Genomic DNA, 20,751 nt, shown 5'->3' on the forward strand with positions numbered 1-20,751 from the left:
AGTGTTTCAGACAGAGGCTGAAAAGAGGAGCTGCAGCAGTGGACAGTAAAACCAGGAAGCTCCTGATCACTGTCAGTGAAAAGAACCACGAGTCTCAGTTCAGAATGTGGAACAAGTGATTTAGATGTAAAAAGTCCTCTCTCTCTCTCTCTGGTTCCTCCAGGATCGTTTCCTCCCTCAGAGTCACTGACCTCCCCCCATTCCTCCCCCTTCCTCTTTAAAATGGTCGCCTATCGCCCCCCCTCTTCTGGCTGTGAGTGAATATTTGGTCCTGCTGTTCTGTTGTGCTGCTCGGGACATTTAAAAATCAGCTCTGCCTTAAAGGGGGCCTCTGTGGAGTCTCATTGAACCATAAGCTTTGAGGTGTCTGCCAGGCCTCCCTGAGGGGGGGGGGGGGCTCCTGAACTCAACACTTCAACCTGTCTGAGACTTTTATGGTCCCAAACCAGGCTCCTTTCATATGACTGCTGAATATGTAGAGAGGAGGACGAGGGCAGGAGGGTGAACAGGGTCACACCACTTAAAGACTTGAAGATCTGATCCCAATTCACTTTGAATTATTCAGGTTCCATAAAATACGACTGCTCCCAAACTCAACCAGATTGTCCAGAAAGTATATAACGACTTATTGAAAAATTAATGACATGATCTCATGCCGATCACAGCTGAGAGCTCAACGTCCATTACAACCAGTGTTTAACAAAACGATGAAAGTTTGATTTACAAGCGTTTAAGTCGTTTGCAGCTACGGCTCTTATGATTGGTCGATTTCAATTAACAGAGTTTTAATTGATAAAAAAGTCAAACTGTATCTGACCCATCAGCTGATTGATTCATAAAACACCAACAGATTCTTACACGGGGAAAACAAACGTGAGTTACACTTTTCATAAATGTCTGCCCTACACTGTAAATAAAGATGGACAACATGACTAAGCCAAATCCTCTGGAATGCCCCCTGGTGGCTGTCTGCGGTATAGGTCATACACCCAGCCTCCGACATTTTAGCAGATGGGACATGAACCAGAGAAACTCAAAAGAAATCAAAGTACATATTAAAAAATACAAATTTTGTCTGATTATATATGAACGAGCTGTGATGTCATAATTGACAGCTGACACTGACTCACGATTGGTCAAGTGCATGTATGGGCGGGACCTTGATACCATGGCCACACGATCACTACTGCAGACTCTGACTCCGAATGACATCATCAGCACAAAATGGCAGCGTTGGTATCCGAGATCTTTTGGCTTCATTATCTGGACAGTGGGAGGAAGTGGAGACGTGTCGACCATCTTTATGTTCAGTCTGTGGTTTCTGCAGATGAACTTCTCCTGGCCAGCGTTCTTTACAGCGCTCGTCCAGATGTGACCTATGAGGCCTTTCTAGGTCTGTGAATCTTAACATTTGTTTGCATGTTGTTTATTGTGAGTAAAAACTTCTTTGATTACGTCTGTGCAGTTTGACGAGTGGACGTCCGGCATGCGGTCACACGTAGCGGTGATTACCCAGCATGCTTTGCTGGGCCGTTCTGTGTAATTACTGTTGCTGTGTGATCTCGGGGGTGTGAGAACAGGATGACAGCACATCTATAAAACAGCACATCTCTGTGCTCTGGTGGAAAAGTACAGCTCGGGGCTCGGACTGACAGGCCGGCAGCCACAGCTCATCACAGAAGAATGTGAGAGGGTTTCCAGCTCAGAGAACAATCTGCAGGCAGCCAATGAGAAGCAGGGACAGGCCTGGAGCTAAGCCCCCACAGAATAGTTTCATTCTTGGCCGGCTGGTCCGGGGGCCGGCCGCTTAGCCTCCAAAGAGAGACCAGGACCTCCCAGCTGGACGGACACAGAGCTGCAGAGCCTGGAATATTTTTAAATCAGACTCCAGAAATAGCTTTATTTATACATCTACACTTGACTGCTCTATACTTTTATTATATTTATCTATTTAACTTTTTCATCTCTCTTTCACAATCTTGCAAATCAAGTGATTGATTGATTGATTGATTCCCCCGTATAAAACAGGGGTTTTATATATATCCAGAGGCAATTAGTCGTCTAAACTATTAAACATTTACTCCAATCAATCAGCAACAGAAATACTCTTTGGTAAAAGTAATGATTAATATTCTATAAATGACAGGGCTGCAGTCGATTCTGTAGAATGAGGAATCGTCATCAGACTGTAAATGAAGATGGAGCACATGACACCTCATCTAGATACCCCTGGTGGTTGACTATGGTATAGGTCATTAGGCCCCAGTTCACACCTGTACTCAGAGCTAATCACTTGTGATCGGAACACAACAACCACATGTTAACACCAGGTGTGTACGGGGCCACAAACCCAGCCTCCTCCATGTTGACAGATGGGACATGGACAAAACCAAACAAAATGAAAGTTTGGTTTCAATAAGTTTGATCTTATTAGTGATTTGATGATATAAAAACAGGCTGAGACGTCATGATTGACAGCTGAGGCCAACTTGCGATTGGTCAAGAGCATGTGTGGGTGATCACTCTCCTCTCTCGTCCCCCCCCTTCCCACTTCTCTCATTTCTCTCCCCTCTTTTCCAACCACCTCTCCTCTCTTCCATTTTTCTCCGCTCAAGGCCGATGTCTCCCACATTGAGACTGGTTCGAGAGGTTTCTTCCAGTTAAAGAGTTTTTTCTCTCCACAGTCGCCGAAGTGCAGTTCATTGTGGGAACTGTTATGTTTCTAAAGTCTCCAACTTAATATGTAAAGTGCCTTGAGATAATGTATTTTATGATTTGGCACTATACAAATAAAATGTTACTGAATCACTCCTGCACAGACTCTGACTCCAGTTGATGTGAGGTTGTGTCAGTGTGACAGACTCGGAGCTGATCATTACATCAACACTGTCACAGTCTGTCAACATGTTGATGAGTTCACAGAGCAGGAGACAGTTCACCCCCCCCCCCCCCCCCCCCCCCCCCCCCGTGTTTCCTCTGCTGTCCAACACTAACTAGTTCAAACACCTGGCTCAGGTGAAGCTGCTGATAAACAATCAATTACATCTATTTAGAGCCAGAGACAAGTGACCTCGCTGACCTGCAGCAGACAAACATCTCTTACCTTCTCTGTTCCTCTGCTCTGAGACGATGACTCAAGTCCAGACCTGTAGTTCCAGGAACCAGAGGCCGAGCCACAGTCCTGCTCTGTGAAAATAAAAATAACACAAAGCTGTAAAAAACTATCTAATGATGAACTAATTATGAAAACAGTAATTAGTATTAGACTAATTAAACAGTAAATGACAGACAGAGGCCACAGATATTCAAAACATGTATGTGGTTATCAGGCGATAAAACAAATCAACACATCATCATGATTTAAACCAGGAACATCAACATCAACCAGACAAACAGTCGACACACGAGCGGTGATGAAATGAGTAATAATAAACTTTATTGATAAATTACCATTCATAAAATAGGTTTACAAAGTCAGACATAAAAACAGATGCTGCAATTACAAGTATAAACAAGTTAATGTAACAAACAGTGGACACAACAGTTCTACAGTGTCTGACACAGAACTGCAGCCCCACAGTAAACACACACACACACACACACACACACACACACACACACACACACACACACACACACACACACACACACACACACACACACACACACACACACACACACACACACACACGGTATGTGCTTTCACTAGGTTCAGAGTCTGATGGGGATCAACTCTGAGCTACAACAGCAGCTGAGGAGTGAGAGGAGCCACAGATCTGAGAACAGCTGCTGTGAAACAGATGTGTGACGAGTCTGAAGACAGCTGCACTTTACATCACATCGAAAACTGAACATGAAGCTGTAGTTTGGATCTAAACCTCCGAACAACATGAAGCTGTAGAGAAGACAGTGAGAGCTTCAGTCAGTGTGTTCATAAACTCATGTTTGTTAGGAAGTGAAGATCACTGCATCTGACGATCAACTCTGCTGTGTAGAAAACAAACGTCTGTTTTAACCACACAGTTCAACGGTGTGTATTTATCACACAGGTTCACACAGGAACAGACTGAGGCAAACGACCACCAGGTAAATCTGTCACGTCGGGGGTGGCATATAGCTCGGGGGTAGCTCACCCGGTAGAGCTGCCGCCTCACCCGTAGCGGCCCAGGTTGCGGCCCTATGCTGCATGTCTTCCCCCACTCTCTGTACCCCCCCCCCCCCCCCCCCCCCCCCCCCCCCCCCCCCCCCCCCCCCCCCCCCCCCCCCCCCCCCCCCCCCCCCCCCCCCCCCCCCCCCTTCACAGCTTGCTCTCTGTCCCCCCCCCTTCACAGCTTGCTCTCTCTCTCGCCAAATAAAATAATAAAAGGCCGAAAAAATACATAAAAAAAATAACAATCTGTGACGTCACACTCTGTGATGACAACACTGAGACAACATGCTAAAAAACAAGAGACACTTTCACTTCTGATTTAACTCGACTCAAACTGCTTCTTCATGAACAGTCCACTCAACATCAACATGAAGCCACAGGACACAGGATGTAGAGTTCCGTTGGTTTCTTCAATTATTTTCTTTTCAACATATTAACAACCAGATTAAACTACATGTTACTGTGACTGAATGTGATTCTTTTTAAACTAACCAGAAACAGGCCGGGTACTGCCCCCTGCTGGACCACAGCAGCGGTACACTGTGGTGGACAATGGTCTGAACCACCGGGTGCAGTCCAATAGTCCATTTAGCTCAGGAGGGTTCAGAATGAGTGAAATGACCTGGAGGTATTTCAGCAGCCTCCATAGTGAGAGATGTTTGAATTCTCCAAAGGACGAGGAAAAAAGATTCAATGCTTATAACTTATTTCCTTCAGCAGAGGAAACAATGAACCATCATTTATCCAGATCATGATCGTTTATCTATTAATCTAATAATTATTTCTGGAGGTAAAACTGAGTCTGAAGGTGTCAATGAAATTATTATTAATAAAATGACTATTTTCCAAAACCGACAGATATTCAGTCTGTCATGTGACAAAGAACCAGTGAGTGTTTGATGGATCAATAAATATTAATAACTGTGTTCTGATGATGGAAAGAATATTTGATTTACAGCAGGAGGTTCCCAGTAACATCCACAGTGATCCATCACCTGACCCACCTGACCCACAGGAACTAATGAGCTGCTCACAGTGTTATTACAGAACGTGTTCTCACTCCGTTACACACTCTACAGAATGTGCACAGTTCAGGACACGCACGGTTACACAACATGTAGCTGCAGGGGAGACGCACAAACACAAGCAGACAGTTTTACTGCATGAGCTGAAATTCACCCCCCCAGGACACAATACTGTGTGTCAGTCAGAAAACAGCACCGGCAGGAGGTAAATCACAGACAATATGTTCCAGTCATATCAGTTTCTGTGTTAATGTTCACTAACATGAAACTTTGAACATAATGATCTTTATATTTAAATTCTAAATATTTGGTAAAATGTGTGTATTCTTTTTAATAATACATTTTATGGTTAACCTTTATGTGGAGGGTTTGATGACATCTTAGGAATCAATGTAATCAATATAATGAATATATCAATGAATCTAGAGACTAATACATACCAGAGCAGTCAATAATAAAAAAGAGAACAATAAAAGAAAGTTAAGATAATATATATGTTCAAGAATCTCAAGCCCAAATGTCCATTCTATGAGACCGGGAGTGGGCGGAGAGAATGACCTGTCACATGGGAGGAGACTAGAAAAGGGGAGGCGATATAAAGGCTGGGTGTGTCCTTTTCAAATCCCTTTGTTTGAGAAATTTAATATAAAATATCCTAGTGATGTTTCATCTAAATTATACAAATTGTTGTTATATTTACCCTAGAATGGGCCCTTTATATTTAAATACTTTATATTTACATCAGGGGGGGTCCGCTCTATGGAGGCCGCCATGTTTCTTGTAGTAGCCCAGACTGGACAAACTAAACGCTTTGAGTATTTATGAAAACTGAAGGTTACCACCGGTTCTCTTTCATGTTTGGAGGATGAGGTGAGGGGTGTTCATCTAGTGGTGAAGTGCAACATGACACTTCACCACTAGATGTCACTAAATTCTACACACTAAACCTTTAACCTAGAGGATGCATTAATATGTAAGCAACCGTATGCACTTTTGTTGTTGTTTTTATTGTTTTGGCATTGAAAGATATTGAGTTATATTTTGTTCATTGAACAGAAAACATCATTACACCATCCCTCCTCCATCCCTTCATCAACCTCACCACTAATAAAAGATTAAAAGGCTCTTGGATCCTTGTGTTTGAATGTGCAGCTAGAGGTTCTATGGTCCAGTAATACGGCACAACCGAATCAATCGGTTTATATTATATCGGTATTATATACCGATATAATGATTTAATATCGGTATTATATATATATATATATATATATATATATATATATTTATATATATATATATATATATATATATATTTATATATATATATATATATATATATAAAAGCCAGACTACATATGTGGGTTAAAATAACTGTCAACTAGCAGCCTCCATCAGCTAACTTACTGTCAACTAGCAGCCTCCATCAGCTAACTTACTGTCAACTAGCAGCCTCCAGCAGCTAACTGACTGTCAACTAGCAGCCTCCATCAGCTAACTAACTTTCAACTAGCAGCCTCCATCAGCTAACTTACTGTCAACTAGCAGCCTCCATCAGCTAACTAACTTTCAACTAGCAGCCTCCATCAGCTAACTTACTGTCAACTAGCAGCCTCCATCAGCTAACTTACTGTCAACTAGCAGCCTCCAGCAGCTAACTGACTGTCAACTAGCAGCCTCCAGCAGCTAACTTACTGTCAACTAGCAGCCTCCAGCAGCTAACTGACTGTCAACTAGCAGCCTCCAGCAGCTAACTTACTGTCAACTAGCAGCCTCCAGCAGCTAACTGACTGTCAACTAGCAGCCTCCATCAGCTAACTGACTGTCAACTAGCAGCCTCCATCAGCTAACTAACTTTCAACTAGCAGCCTCCATCAGCTAACTTACTGTCAACTAGCAGCCTCCATCAGCTAACTTACTGTCAACTAGCAGCCTCCAGCAGCTAACTTACTGTCAACTAGCAGACTCCAGCAGCTAACTAACTGTCAACTAGCAGCCTCCATCAGCTAACTTACTGTCAACTAGCAGCCTCCAGCAGCTAACTTACTGTCAACTAGCAGCCTCCATCAGCTAACTAACTTTCAACTAGCAGCCTCCATCAGCTAACTTACTGTCAACTAGCAGCCTCCATCAGCTAACTAACTTTCAACTAGCAGCCTCCATCAGCTAACTAACTTTCAACTAGCAGCCTCCATCAGCTAACTAACTTTCAACTAGCAGCCTCCATCAGCTAACTTACTGTCAACTAGCAGCCTCCATCAGCTAACTTACTGTCAACTAGCAGCCTCCAGCAGCTAACTTACTGTCAACTAGCAGACTCCAGCAGCTAACTTACTGTCAACTAGCAGCCTCCAGCAGCTAACTTACTGTCAACTAGCAGCCTCCAGCAGCTAACTTACTGTCAACTAGCAGCCTCCATCAGCTAACTAACTTTCAACTAGCAGCCTCCATCAGCTAACTTACTGTCAACTAGCAGCCTCCATCAGCTAACTTACTGTCAACTAGCAGCCTCCATCAGCTAACTAACTTTCAACTAGCAGCCTCCATCAGCTAACTTACTGTCAACTAGCAGCCTCCAGCAGCTTACTTACTGTCAACTAGCAGCCTCCATCAGCTAACTTACTGTCAACTAGCAGCCTCCATCAGCTAACTTACTGTCAACTAGCAGCCTCCATCAGCTAACTAACTGTCAACTAGCCGCCTCCAGCAGCTAACTTACTGTCAACTAGCAGCCTCCATCAGCTAACTTACTGTCAACTAGCAGCCTCCAGCAGCTTACTTACTGTCAACTAGCAGCCTCCATCAGCTAACTTACTGTCAACTAGCAGCCTCCATCAGCTAACTGTCAACTAGCAGCCTCCATCAGCTAACTGACTGTCAACTAGCAGCCTCCATCAGCTAACTTACTGTCAACTAGCAGCCTCCATCAGCTAACTTACCGTTAAACGCCCGCTGCTAACATGCTAACTAGCACCAGCAGCCGTTAAACTGAACGTGTGCTAACATCACAGATAGCCGAACATGCTAATTAGTTAGCTGCGCCAGATGAATGAGCGGAGCAGGCTAAGCTAACATGCTAGCAGCCATGTGTTCCCTCCTCCATCCTGCGGAGTGACGTCGAACATTAAAAATCCGGTTTAATCCGATTCACTGGTTCCACTCACTTTCACCGGCAGGTCACCGGGAGTTTACCGGGACTTCACCGGCAGTTTACCGGGAGTTCACCGGGAGTTCACCGGCAGTTTACCGGGAGTTCACCGGGAGTTTACCGGCAGTTTACCGGCAGGTGTTCGGAGCCTCTGTCGGCCCCTCCTATGTTGCAGATCAGGTAGAACTTCCCTCCAATAGGTAGAGTTCAGCTCATACCCTGCCTCTGATTGGCTTAGCGTCATAGGTCCCCCATCTGTAACCAATCATCACTCTCCAGACCCCCTCTAAAACCTCACATGCTCCCACAATGCAACAGGTCAATAAACAGAGTCACTTCATCGTCCACATCTGTCTGACATCAGACATGAGATACGTTCTTCAAATGTTGTTTAGATCAAAACCCACATTAATTATCATTTTAAAAACTCAGTTCATCCTCGTATGACTCAGGACACAGTGAACATCTGTAAGTGAGTGTGAGAAACATCTGTAAGTGAGTGTGAGAAACATCTGTAAGTGAGTGATGATACAGTCCTGATTTAAAAGAACTGGTGGATTCCTCAACATTTGTTCCTGACATTTGTTTAACGTCTCCGCCATATTTAACAGCTTCATTTATTTGTCTCAGACTCAGTAAAGACGAGTTTGCTCAGAAAATACACCTCACATTTATTGACGCCAACATTTTGACACAAACAGTTTTCATTTGAATTTGGACGAATCACAGATGAAACTCAAAGACTCTGCAGCTGGTCTGTGATCAGACGCAGCAGAGCTGGTACGAACACTCGTGATGCGTTCAGGTTCCTTCTGTCAGATCCAGTTCACGTATCTTTTCAGTGTAAAGGCCTTTTCTAGAAGCAGCAGCATGTTTCTCTTACTTCAGTCACTGGGAGACAACGAGGCGACAGGACGGACGACAAAGGTCTCCAGCAGCTGCTGCAGCACGACACGTTCAGGGACCTGGAAATCTGAACGCCTGGGGCACCATGAGACCTGCTGGTGGAAACTAATGAGTGAAATCTGTAATATTCACCTGATTAATCTGATCCTTTAATTTGTTCACAGGGATTATTGATCTGCAGCTGGTTCCTTGTGCTGTGTTCAGGTCACATGGAAGTTTCATAAAGAAGGACGGACACGGACTCTGAGAAGATAATTAAACCCAGACGTGATGATCCTGTGCTACATTATCATCCAGTGTTGCTTTGTTACCAATGTAATAAAAGGTTCTACATTTAGACGAGTGCAGCTGTGTGTGTCTCTTCCTGTGGTCCATGCTGATATGGATATGGACAGCAGTTGAACAGCAGTGTTATGAGATGCTGTGGTGTTGTATCCTTATTTGATGTTGTGTTGTTTGATGTTGTGTTAAGTTGAGTTGCTGCAGCAGCTGCTGGACTTTGTGCGACAGAAGCTGTAACACAAACTGACTCTTTGGCAAAACAAGACACACAAACTTCAGATTCAGTGTGAAAACATTCTGCTGGTGAATAATGAACCTACACACACACACACACCCACACACACACACACACACAGCGACACAGAGTAAGGCAGTTATAGACAGACACACACTGTCTACATGTTCATGAAGCTTTTACACTTTGGTCTTTGAAAACAAGCGACTCAGTCGATCTTTACAAACGACGCTCGACACGTCGACGGAGATAAGGCTTCGGAACACTTCTGTCCCCTCAGGGAGTCCAACTGCAGGTGGCGCTGTGCACACACATCTTCACTCAGACCATTACAGGACAGTTACACTTTATTACAACATGAGTCTTTGTCACTCAGCATGTGAACTGGTCAAGGATTAAAAAGACTGATTATCTGTAGATGATCAATACTTCACTGGTTTTTCTAAAAAGCGGCATCAACACTTTAAGATGATTCACTATAAATGTAATATTTATAATATTTAAAGTTAAATTGATCTCATCATGAACATCAGCAGAGATGTTCACGTACAAATCTATATATTACTTCCCGTCATTAAACGTCTTGTCGTCTCCTACGAACAGGAAGTGGGACATGTGACTCCACTGACAAAAACACAACATCACATTAAACTGAACGAACAGATGAGGAACTGACGCAGGACGGATGAGACAGAAACGAGTCATGTGACCCACTGAGACTCTTTCTGCGTTTTTTAAATACGTCAGACGAGACACAAGAAGCTCTGAACACAAATGTCTCGCCCCCACCTTCACCTACTCTGATGGATTTAAGCGATGAATGGGACAGTGTAGGTCCAGAATTTATAGTCACGGGGAGGAAGTTATAAATTCCAGACCGCTTTCTGATTGGACGCAGAATGAGTGAACGATCGTGAGTGAATGATGAGTCATCAGTGTTTTACAGGAAGAGAAAAGACAGAAATCTAGATGTAAAAATACCAGAATGTTGGTTTTACAGTTAACACAGAGTCACAGGATTCTACCTGGAACACGTATTAATCAGGTCATGTGACCTGTCACGTGTGTGGGTGGTGACGTTAACGAGCTCAGGTGATTAAACATCTCTGAACCAAGTGGGCGGAGCGGAGGCTGTGATTGGACGGATGATTATCATATCAGAATAAGGGCACAGTCAAATAAACGCAAATGTATCAATGGCGAACCTTCCCCTCCCGTTCACTTCTGTGTGAGTGGGGGGGGCAAATAAACCTTTATGTCCTGTGACAAAGTCAATCCGCAGCTTGACTTCAGGTGGAGTTTAACTTTGGTGAAGTTTGAGCTGCTACATTCATGTGTGAGTGACCTTGTGTGAGAACTGACAGAGCGAGCTGGTTTCTTATTGGACGACCTGACATTCGTGTGCGTTACAGCTGGGTGGGGCCTCGGCTGTGTGGCTCGCTGCTGCCTGCGGGGGGCGCTGACACCAGGCTTCTCAGGTAGACACAGGGGTTCCTCCTCCCCCCTGAGCCAGGGGTGGAGCCTGGAGGAGGTGGTGGTGGGGGCAGGGACCCGGGGGGCCTCAGAGATGACATGAGCGGCTGCAACTCCTGCGCTGCCGCAGACTCCTCCTCCTCCTCCTCTTCCTCCTCCTTCTTTTTCTTCTTCTCCGAGAAGATGAAGGAGCCCTGTGACACCTGTGCTCCGATGGAGGAGGTGCTGCTCCCTAAACTGCTGGGTGGGGTGTAGGAGGCCGGGCGGGGCCCTCCCAGTCTGGAGAGGGCGCTCACGCGGGGGTGGATGGGCTCGACAGGGGCTGGTGGCGAGGAGATGCTCTCCAGGGAGGAGATGCTCTGGTTCCAGGCCTGCTGGAGGTCGACGGGGATGATCTTTGTGGCCTCCACAGACACACAGGGGGGGGTGGAGCCCACACCACCCTTCCACGGTAACTGGCTGCCTCCGCTGATGGGTGAGGGGGGGGCGGTGGTGGGACTCTGAGCCCCGTCCAGAGCTGCTGGGACTGAGGGAGGAGACACAACGAGAGGAGGGTTAGAGTCTAAACGGCTCCTGTCTCTGGCAGTAAAGGTTCTTCAGGGGGGGTCAGATCCAACCACTGATCATCAGTGTGATCAGTCACAGAGAAACTGGAACAGCTGCTGTCCTCATCACGTTAACACAAACCTTTTAACTTTATTGAAAATCAGGTTTGAGAACAGGTGATAAAACCACGATGAGCTGCAGCACAGCTGGAGGCCGACTCCTCTGCCGCCAGCAGGTGACAGGTCATGTGACTGATCTCACCTGATGTCGGTCGGTCGACCTGACGAGCGACAAACATGATGCCAACGTCTTCATCCTTCTCCGGGTCTGAGTGTTCTGCTTTGTCTTCCTCCGACTCCACAGGAACGACCACTGGATCTGAACACACACACAACTCGTCAGTGCACAGACACGCCCTGATGGCGGTCAGGTGTGTTGAAGCTGAAGGGCCCCGCAGAGGCCCCTGAGCGCTCTGACCTCCCATCACTGGGCCTTACCTTTGTCCTGCCAGCTGACGTTGCGTCTGGGTTTGTCGCCCCCGTCGTCTTTGGTGTCAGATCCTCGCCGCTGTCGAAAGAACAATAAACCCGTCAGCTCACCTGCAGCTGTGTGTGTGTGTGTGTGTCTGTGTGTGTGTGTGTGTGTGTGTGTGTCTGTGTGTGTGTGTGTGTGTGTGTGTGTGTGTGTGTGTGTGTCTGTGTGTGAGGTAGACCTTCTTGAGGCTGCGCTCCTTCTTGTGTCGTTTGTGTCTGGTGGACTTGAACGTCTCCATGCGACTCTTCATGTTTCTCTGGAAAACTTCCCGATCCTGACGCTCCTTCTCCCCCAGAGGCATGAAGTGTCGACTGTAGTGAGACTGATACTGGACAAACACAACACAGACACACAACAAAGTGAGTACACTACATATAACACAGTACTTATAGAAACTCTGTGTGTGTGTGTGTGTGTGTGTGTGTGTGTGTGTGTGTGTGTGTGTGTGTGTGTGTGTGTGTGTGTGTGTCTTACCCGTCTCCTGGGTTTGTACAGGTTTCCTGCGAGGACATGATGTGTCTCTGAGTCCTCCTCCACTTTGGCTCCGGGGACGTTATCAATCACCTGGAGGTCCAGACACACACCGCTGCCGTTCTCACGCCTGGAACACGCAGACAACAAGTAAACAACACGTAAACAACACGTAAACAACACAACACAGAGCCTGGAACAGACCACATTGTCCTTCTAAGGTTAAACTAAATCACAATTCACATTCAACTACATTTCCCATGATGCCCTCACTGCCCGGGGCTGATGGGAAATGTTTCTCATCATGTGAACATGTGAGTCTGTTTCCATCAGTACAACACGTGAAGTGATGAATCTGATCGCACACACGCACACGCACACACGCACACACACACACACACACACACACACACACACACACACACACACACACACACACACACACAGTCATGGGACTCACAGGTAGTTGGTGACGTTGGTGACTTCAGGAAACGAGGCTCTGGAGGCCATGGAGGGAAGAGACAGTCTGGCCGAGGTCAGGACGTTCCCACCCTACACACACACACACACACACAGAGACACACAGACACACACACACCCATACACACACGCACACACACACACACACACACAGGTCAAAGGTTAAAAGCTGTCCTCACATCAGCGTTCCCTGTTTCTCCTCTTGAAGGCCACATCTCCCATAATCCCTCAGTTCTCTACACAAACGTTGTAAAGATGGATTGAGGGTCTGACGTCGCCGGTCACACTTTCACTCCATGTGAAGCCTCGCTGCAGATTTGCTTCACCGCAGGAAGCGAGTGTTTCATTAACCTGCTCGTTTGCACAGAATGAAACGAGCAGAAGGTGAAAGTTCACCACTGATACATTCGCACACGTGGGACTGAAGTGGCGACTCGCTCTCACCTGGTCGATGACGCTGATGGCGTCTCGGATGTTGATCTTCTGATACGCCTCCCACAGCTCGCTCTTCCTGTACACCGACTTCCTCAACAGCAGCTTACTCAGGTAGTTCTTATCAAACTGCTCCCACCTGAGGACGACACACACACGTGACCACTCACGTATGACACACGACCACAGACATGATGTCATCAGGATGTCTTCAGGACTGACTTGTCTCGCCAGTGGTGGTATCCCTGCAGGCCTGCGATGTCCTCCACCGCCGTCAGGATGTGATCAAAGGCCTGAGGACACAGGATGACATCATCAAGATATCAGATCAATAACAGGAAGTGACCGTGACCACGGAGCTGAATCTATCAAACATCTGAATGATGGAGGGAGAGAGAGAGAGACGACAGGAGCACAGGTGGTTTTCTCTTTGACTGAAGAGGAAGACAAAGGAGAGGAGGAGGAGGAGGAGGAGGAGGAGGAGGAGGAGGAAGAAGAAGTGTCGGTGTCCTCTCACCCTCTCGTGGATCTCCTCGTTGATGGTCGGTTTTCTGCTGGTGGAACGAGGAACTTTGAGCCAATTCACCAGAGGTTTGATGGTCAGGCCCTGACAACAGGAAATGAACGTGTGACACAGACGATGACCTCAACACCACAAACCAATCAGAAACCAGGACACGTTCACACAACCTTCAGACGTCATACAACACACATACACACACACACACACACACAAACACACACACTGCAGTGAACTCAGCTCTCACCTGGAACATGACCGTGAAAAACACCACCACGATCGTCGTGGCGACAAAGTAATCTTTGGCTTTGACGCGCTCGCCGTCCAGCAGCACCACCAGAGCGAACGCCACCGCTCCCCGCAGGCCGCCGTACGACATCACCACCTGGTCGATCTTGTCCAATGGGACGAGGCGGAAGCGGTTGAGAACCCAGGTCTGACCGATCACACCTGGAGAACAGAGGTTATCATAGGTCGGTTACAGATGGACAGAGGGCGGAGGTCACAGTGTCGGGGGAGGCGAGGGAGGGACTGACCCATGGCTCTGAAGACGAAGATGAAGACGAGGGTGCAGGACACCAGGCCTGTGTCCCAGGCCCACTTGGTCTTGTCCACGGCTGAGATCCCCAAGAAGATGAAGATGATGGTTTCAGCGATGCTGGCCAGAGTCTTCATCGTGTACTTGACCGTGGTCCGAGACTTCTGGGAAATGTTGGCCTCCACGTATTTATTGGCTCCAATGCCACAGAAGGTCATTCTGATTGGATGACAAAAGGGACACTGTCTCTACGTGTGTCTCTTGGTGTGTGTGTGAGTGTAAATGAGAGGAGATGGGACAGGGACCAAATTAAATATCAATCTACACTAAGTAGTCTCGTTGTAAAAGACTGAATTGGACTGAACAGCAGCTGTTAGCAAAGAAAACAGGGTCAGTAACACTGGGATTGATTCTCCATGTTGTTTCTACTCTGGCAGCTGAGGCTGCTTGTTTTCTTCATGAAGAGGGTCATGTGATCGAAGCCCGACAAATCGGTGAAGGCTGTGTGTGTGGCTCATGGAGTTCTGCTCGTTCTGCTGGACTTACGACAGGATGGCGGACAGCGAGAAGAGCTCGGCGGTCAGGTACGCCAGGTAGACCAGCAGGAAGACGAAGAGCGGCTCGATGATGCGGACCTTCTTAGTGAAGCGAGTGATGAAACCCAGGATGACGGCAAAGAACAGACCCACCAGAGTCCCGCCGATACTGACGATGAGGAAGGAGGCTGCGCAGGAGGAAGATGATGAAGATGAGTGAGCTCCAGAAGAGAAGATGACACTTTTATCGTCTCGTTGAACTCACCAACTCCTTTGAAGTAATCTGCCGTCTGAACGTTCTCCGCTCCGACCTCCACGAAGGAAATGTAGACTTTATATAAAACCTGCAGCAGAGAGAAGCGACAGGTCAGACATGATGACGTCACTCAGGTTACCGATGGTTACCGGTTAAAGGGCCGTGACGTCACCTGTTCCTGACGGGAACCAGTGTGTGTGAACCAGGGTGTGTGTGAACCAGAGTGTGTGTGTGTGTGTGTGTGTGTGTGTGTGTGTGTGTGTGTGTGGTGGTGACTGAGCTGCACTGATGTCACTTCCTGTCAAGCACAGATGATGAATCGTCATGGAAACATGTAGAATGTTGTTCCTGCGGCTGCAGGTCACAGTTTCAGTTTCTTCCCACACTGAGTTGTGTTGGTGGGATTAGCTCAAATTCTGAGTTCTGCGGAGGATTAGAAAGCTGCAGAGTTAATCTGCTCGAACTCTTTAATCTCACGTTACTGAGTCAATGTGAATTCTTTCTGCGTCGCTCTGTTTTTCACAATAAACTTCTTTAACGTGTTGGAACGTTTGACTCAGAAGAAAAGTCAGAACGTCTCCGCTGCTGAGACGAGGATCAGACTTCAGGTCTGTGACAATAAACCATATTCTGGTTTTATATTTCAATGATGGGTTAGTTTACAGACAATTATCAAAATAACTCAGAAATACAACGAGAGCAAAGTGGACATGACCGACACACACACACACCTAGTAAGCCTCTCTTACATATGTTTACCTCTTCTGCCCTGTGTGTGTGTGTGTGTGTGTGTGTGTGTGTGTGTGTGTGTGTGTGTGTGTGTGTGTGTGTGTGTGTGTGTGTGTGTGTGTGTGTCTCACCACGGTGACGGCGTCGTTGAGCAGTGACTCTCCGAACACGATGATGAAGAGCATGTCGTTGATGTGAACCTCCTCGAACACGGCCAGCACCGCCACCGGGTCCACGGCCGAGATCAACGCTCCGAACAGCAGGAAGTCCATGAGGTCGGCCTGCACACGCTCATCTGCACACACACACACACACACACACACACACACACACACACACACACACACACACACACACACACACACACACACACACACACACACACACACACACACACACACACACACACACAGGAGACGCAAATTCTATTGTCATAGTTACAGGATGACATCACAGATCAATATCAGAGTCTCCAGGTAGCTGACCCTCTCTGACCCCCAGTTACTGACCCTACGACCCCTGTAACTGACCTATGACCCCCAGCAGTTTGGCGGCATACAGGCAGAAGCCGGTGCAGAAGGCGTTCCACAGCGTCCCGACCACGGCGTACGTCAGGATGGCCCCCAGGTTGTCGAAGAAGAGGCGGGCGGGCATGAAGTACCCGGCGTCGCCCACGATGGTCGGCAGGAGGAAGAGGAAGAAGAGGGCGGGCTCCAGCTGATACAGCTGCTTCTTATTGGCTATGAGGACGATGCCGCCCAGGACCAGGCCCAGCAGGATGAGCATGCAGCTCTCTGGAACCACGGTGGTGAAGCGCTGGGAGAAGTGGAACACTGCAGGAGAACCAGGAAATAAAGTGAGAGACACACTCACACATCAGCTGATCCAACGCCACCGTGACCTCGTCCCTGTGGTCGCCCTCCTACTGCTGATTGGATAAAGGAAACACTCGCTTGGCTCTCATTGGCCGGCTGTTGAGGAAACGTTTCTGAATGAATAAATAAATAAATGGACGTAAGGAGGGAAAGCGAATCTGACATCATCATTCTTTTATTTTACATGACAAAACATGTCGTACGTGTGTGTGTGTTTGGACACATAGAATCTATCATTTAAGATCTGCTGTGAGTCTGACACACACACACACACACACACACACACACACACACACACACACACACACACACACACAGCTGATCCTCCCACACACCAGACGCACAGCGAGGACAGAAACTCTGAACGTTCATCAGCTCAACAACGAGAGATAAAACTAATATCATTTAATTATCATTCAAACACACACTGTAGTTTATTTAGATACACACACACACACACACACACACACACACACACACACACACACACACACACACACACACACACACACACACAGAAATACTGTTGATTAATGTGCCGCTGAGAATAGTCCCCAACACAGTCCCTGATTCCTGTTTGAGGGGAAACGACTGAGACGTAAGAATAATAATTCTCTGGATCCTTCTCAGGATCCTTCTCTGGACAGCATATCCCAGGATGCATTGTGCTGGTGACGAAGTTGCTCTGCAGGCGGCGGAGCTGCAGCTGCATCTTCTCAAAGGAGCTGAGGATGCAGTTCTAAATACAGGTGTGAACGCACTCAGATATAGATCAGATCACACCAGACCACATTCAGAGGTGTGGGACACGTGTCCACATTAACAGTGTGAACACTAACACGTCCTGGGACACACATGGAGGACGTCCTCCTCAGGTGACGTCTCTGAGCCGCTGCAGTTTCACGACCAATCAAACGTGTAGTTTCTCTTCTCGTTGATTTGTGACCAACGACTCAATATCAACACAGATCACAACATATGGATCCAAACTTTTATTAAAGTGACTCTCCTGACTCGTCCCTGACACGCACACACACACACACACACACACACACACACACACACACACACGCACACACACACGCACAGATCCGATCACAAGTGGTAGGTGTGAACTTATCGCTGGCCACTTGTGATCGGATCTCTCAGGACAGATGTTAATACCAGATGTGTACGAGTCTCATTTAAACTCGGCCTTCGTCCTCTGAAGAACTGATGAAGACAAATATACAGACTGACCCTTTAAATTGATTTTCTAAACATTCCAACAGCATCAAGATCAAATGTAACTTGAATCGTCCTGACGTTGACGTGTCCGTGTTCATACACTGAACATGTGACAGTTACATCTGTACGTGTTTCTATGACGACCGATTCAGGAAACTCAACCATGTGGACGTGTTAGGAAAAAGTGAATGAGTCTTTAAATGTCTCAGTGGACGTCTCACAGCCAGCGGCAGCGTGCGGTCGTGTTGAAGCGTCTCCGGAGACTCAGGAGCATGTTCCACAACAACACCTGAAATATGATCTCCTCGTAAAGTGTGTCGTCAAACAGCTGGTTATCTCCAGATGTGTCAGCGCTCTCTCTCTTTCAGCTCCGGACACAAACATCTGGAGGAAACAGGGACTATTTTCAGTGGCGCCTTCGTCCACAGAATCTGAGTGTTGGTCTGAGTCTAGATGAACGACGTGTGTTGGTTGGTGCTGATCAACAGTGCGTCTCTGTTCACAAGAAGAAAACAGTAAAACATTGAGCGTCAGATAATTGTGCGACAGGTTGAGTTGTCATCACATGAGGATAGAGAAGTGGATTCATCTGAGTGAACAGAGCCTGAGTGTGTGTGTGTGTGTGTGTTTGTGTTTGTGTAACATTATCACATTAATGAGCAGCATGTATATCTTGTTAATGTCCTGCAGCACAGTGAGTCACCAGCAGCAGGAAACATGACACTGTGTGTGTGTGTGTGTGTGTGTGTGTGTGTGTGTGTGTGTGTGTGTGTGTGTGTGTGTGTCCACAGAGCCATGACAGAAGAACAGAATGTTTAATGAAAGACGGGGAGACGGAGACAGAAGCTGTTTTCAGACACGTCCTGAAGATCTGACATGTTCCTCACATGTTCTCCTTCAACCCGCTAGTAAAATGTCCTGAAGCTTCCCAGTGAGCGAGTGGACGTGTGGACGAGGTTTCTAACACGTGACGTGAAACTGGAAGAACACAAAGATCTCAGGATGAAGAAGAGGAGCCGTACACGTAGAAGACGAAGACGTCCACTTGGAAACACGAGGAGGTTCCAGATCTTTTGGTGATGAGGGCCGACGCCGGTGTGGATGAGCTGTAAACAACAACACTGATCTTTCCACAGCAGAGTTTATACGTCATGTCCGGCCTCCTGCTGCTCTACAGGCTCCGCCCCTCTACCCAGGCTCCGCCCCTCGCCTCCTCCTGCTTCACAAACTACAGGGAATGTTTTCTGGAGTTCACGTCTGAAAACAGCTCCAGAGTTTGACTCCTGTTTACTCATCACTTGATGTTTTTCAGTTTTTAGTTTCCTGGCTCCAGTTGAAGTTTGATGCAGATTCATATCAATGTAAACGGAGGAAACAGGATTCACTCCGGATTAAACCTGTGACCACTTGGTTTTATATCAGATTCATGGTCAGTTACATACACAGTCTTTATAAAGTAGGTGTGTGGTTCTGTTTCCGGTGGAGCAGCATGACCAGAACTAGAACCAGGATCAGGACCAGGATCAGAACCAAACCCAGAACAAGAACCAGAACCAGAACCAAACCCAGAACAAGAACAAGAACCAGAACCAGAACCAGAACAAGACCAGAACCAGAACCAGAACCAAACCCAGAACTAGAAACAAAGCCAGAACCAGAGTAAAGTGACAGTGTTTCACTTGAGATTACACACAAACACACACACACACACGCACACACGCGCACACACACACACACACGCGCGCGCACTTACAGATCTTGGCCACGCTGGCCACCAGGAGCCAGATGGCGATGATGAACGGGGTCTGGACGTAGCTCCACTCCCACTGGACCACCCGGTACCCGCCGCCGTGATGATGCTGCTCCCCCTCCTCCTCCGCTGCGGGGCCGGTCGGATCCTCCGCCGCGGATCGGGCCAAGGCGACACCGGCAGCCCGGTGCTCGGCTCCGGGCTGCGGGATAAGGAGGAGGAGCGGCGGGGCGGAGGCAGAGGCAGGTACCGGCGGAGAGAAGCCGAGCCCCGGCCCCCGGAGCGGCGGACTACCCGTCCCCGGGAGGTCGGCGGCAGAGACCGGCAGCAGCAGCAGCATCAGACCGAGCGGCAGCATCTTCACCCCGGAGCTCAGCGGGCTGACATCCCGGAGCTGTTATATACACACCGGGACACCGAGAGGACACGGAGGAGGAGGAGGCCGGTCCAACACACACACACACACCGGTAAGACACGGAGGAGGGGACACCGGAGCTGGACATGTGACCCCCCAGTCCCGCTTTAAAGACACACACACACACACACACGCACACATGCACACATGCACACATACACACACGCACACATGCACACACGCACACACACACACACACACACACACACACACATGCACACATGC

General features: G+C 47.6%; 2 protein-coding genes across 4 annotated transcripts in view; both read right to left on the reverse strand.

Moving 5' to 3' along the window:
- Window positions 1-19,109, reverse strand: part of LOC117752070 (rho guanine nucleotide exchange factor 40-like) — a 36,800-nt gene extending 17,691 nt beyond the window's left edge. The window contains exons 1-2 of one of the 3 annotated variants that reach the window (XM_034569246.1): window positions 19,085-19,109; window positions 18,714-18,728 (exon numbers count right to left, since the gene is read on the reverse strand). The gene's annotated coding sequence lies outside the window, so the exon portion shown is untranslated. Of the gene's footprint in view, window positions 1-3,103; window positions 3,212-8,336; window positions 8,514-18,713; window positions 18,729-19,084 lie in introns of those variants that run through there. The other 2 variants (XM_034569238.1, XM_034569230.1) reach the window with 2 other exon arrangements.
- Window positions 8,984-20,585, reverse strand: slc9a5 (solute carrier family 9 member A5). Its single transcript, XM_034615429.1, has 16 exons — window positions 20,114-20,585; window positions 16,789-17,091; window positions 16,390-16,553; window positions 15,539-15,617; window positions 15,284-15,461; window positions 14,736-14,956; window positions 14,447-14,649; window positions 14,197-14,286; window positions 13,902-13,972; window positions 13,692-13,818; window positions 13,228-13,319; window positions 12,771-12,897; window positions 12,475-12,624; window positions 12,260-12,329; window positions 12,024-12,140; window positions 8,984-11,742 (listed from the first exon to the last, which is right to left on the reverse strand). The coding sequence occupies exons 1-16, from the start codon at window positions 20,466-20,468 to the stop codon at window positions 11,150-11,152; spliced, it is 2,940 nt and encodes a 979-aa protein (XP_034471320.1). The 5' UTR covers window positions 20,469-20,585; the 3' UTR covers window positions 8,984-11,149.
- Between the last annotated feature and the right edge of the window lie 166 nt (window positions 20,586-20,751).

This window comes from Hippoglossus hippoglossus, chromosome 3, assembly GCF_009819705.1.
Source record: "Hippoglossus hippoglossus isolate fHipHip1 chromosome 3, fHipHip1.pri, whole genome shotgun sequence".
Classification (NCBI taxonomy): Eukaryota; Metazoa; Chordata; class Actinopteri; order Pleuronectiformes; family Pleuronectidae; genus Hippoglossus; species Hippoglossus hippoglossus.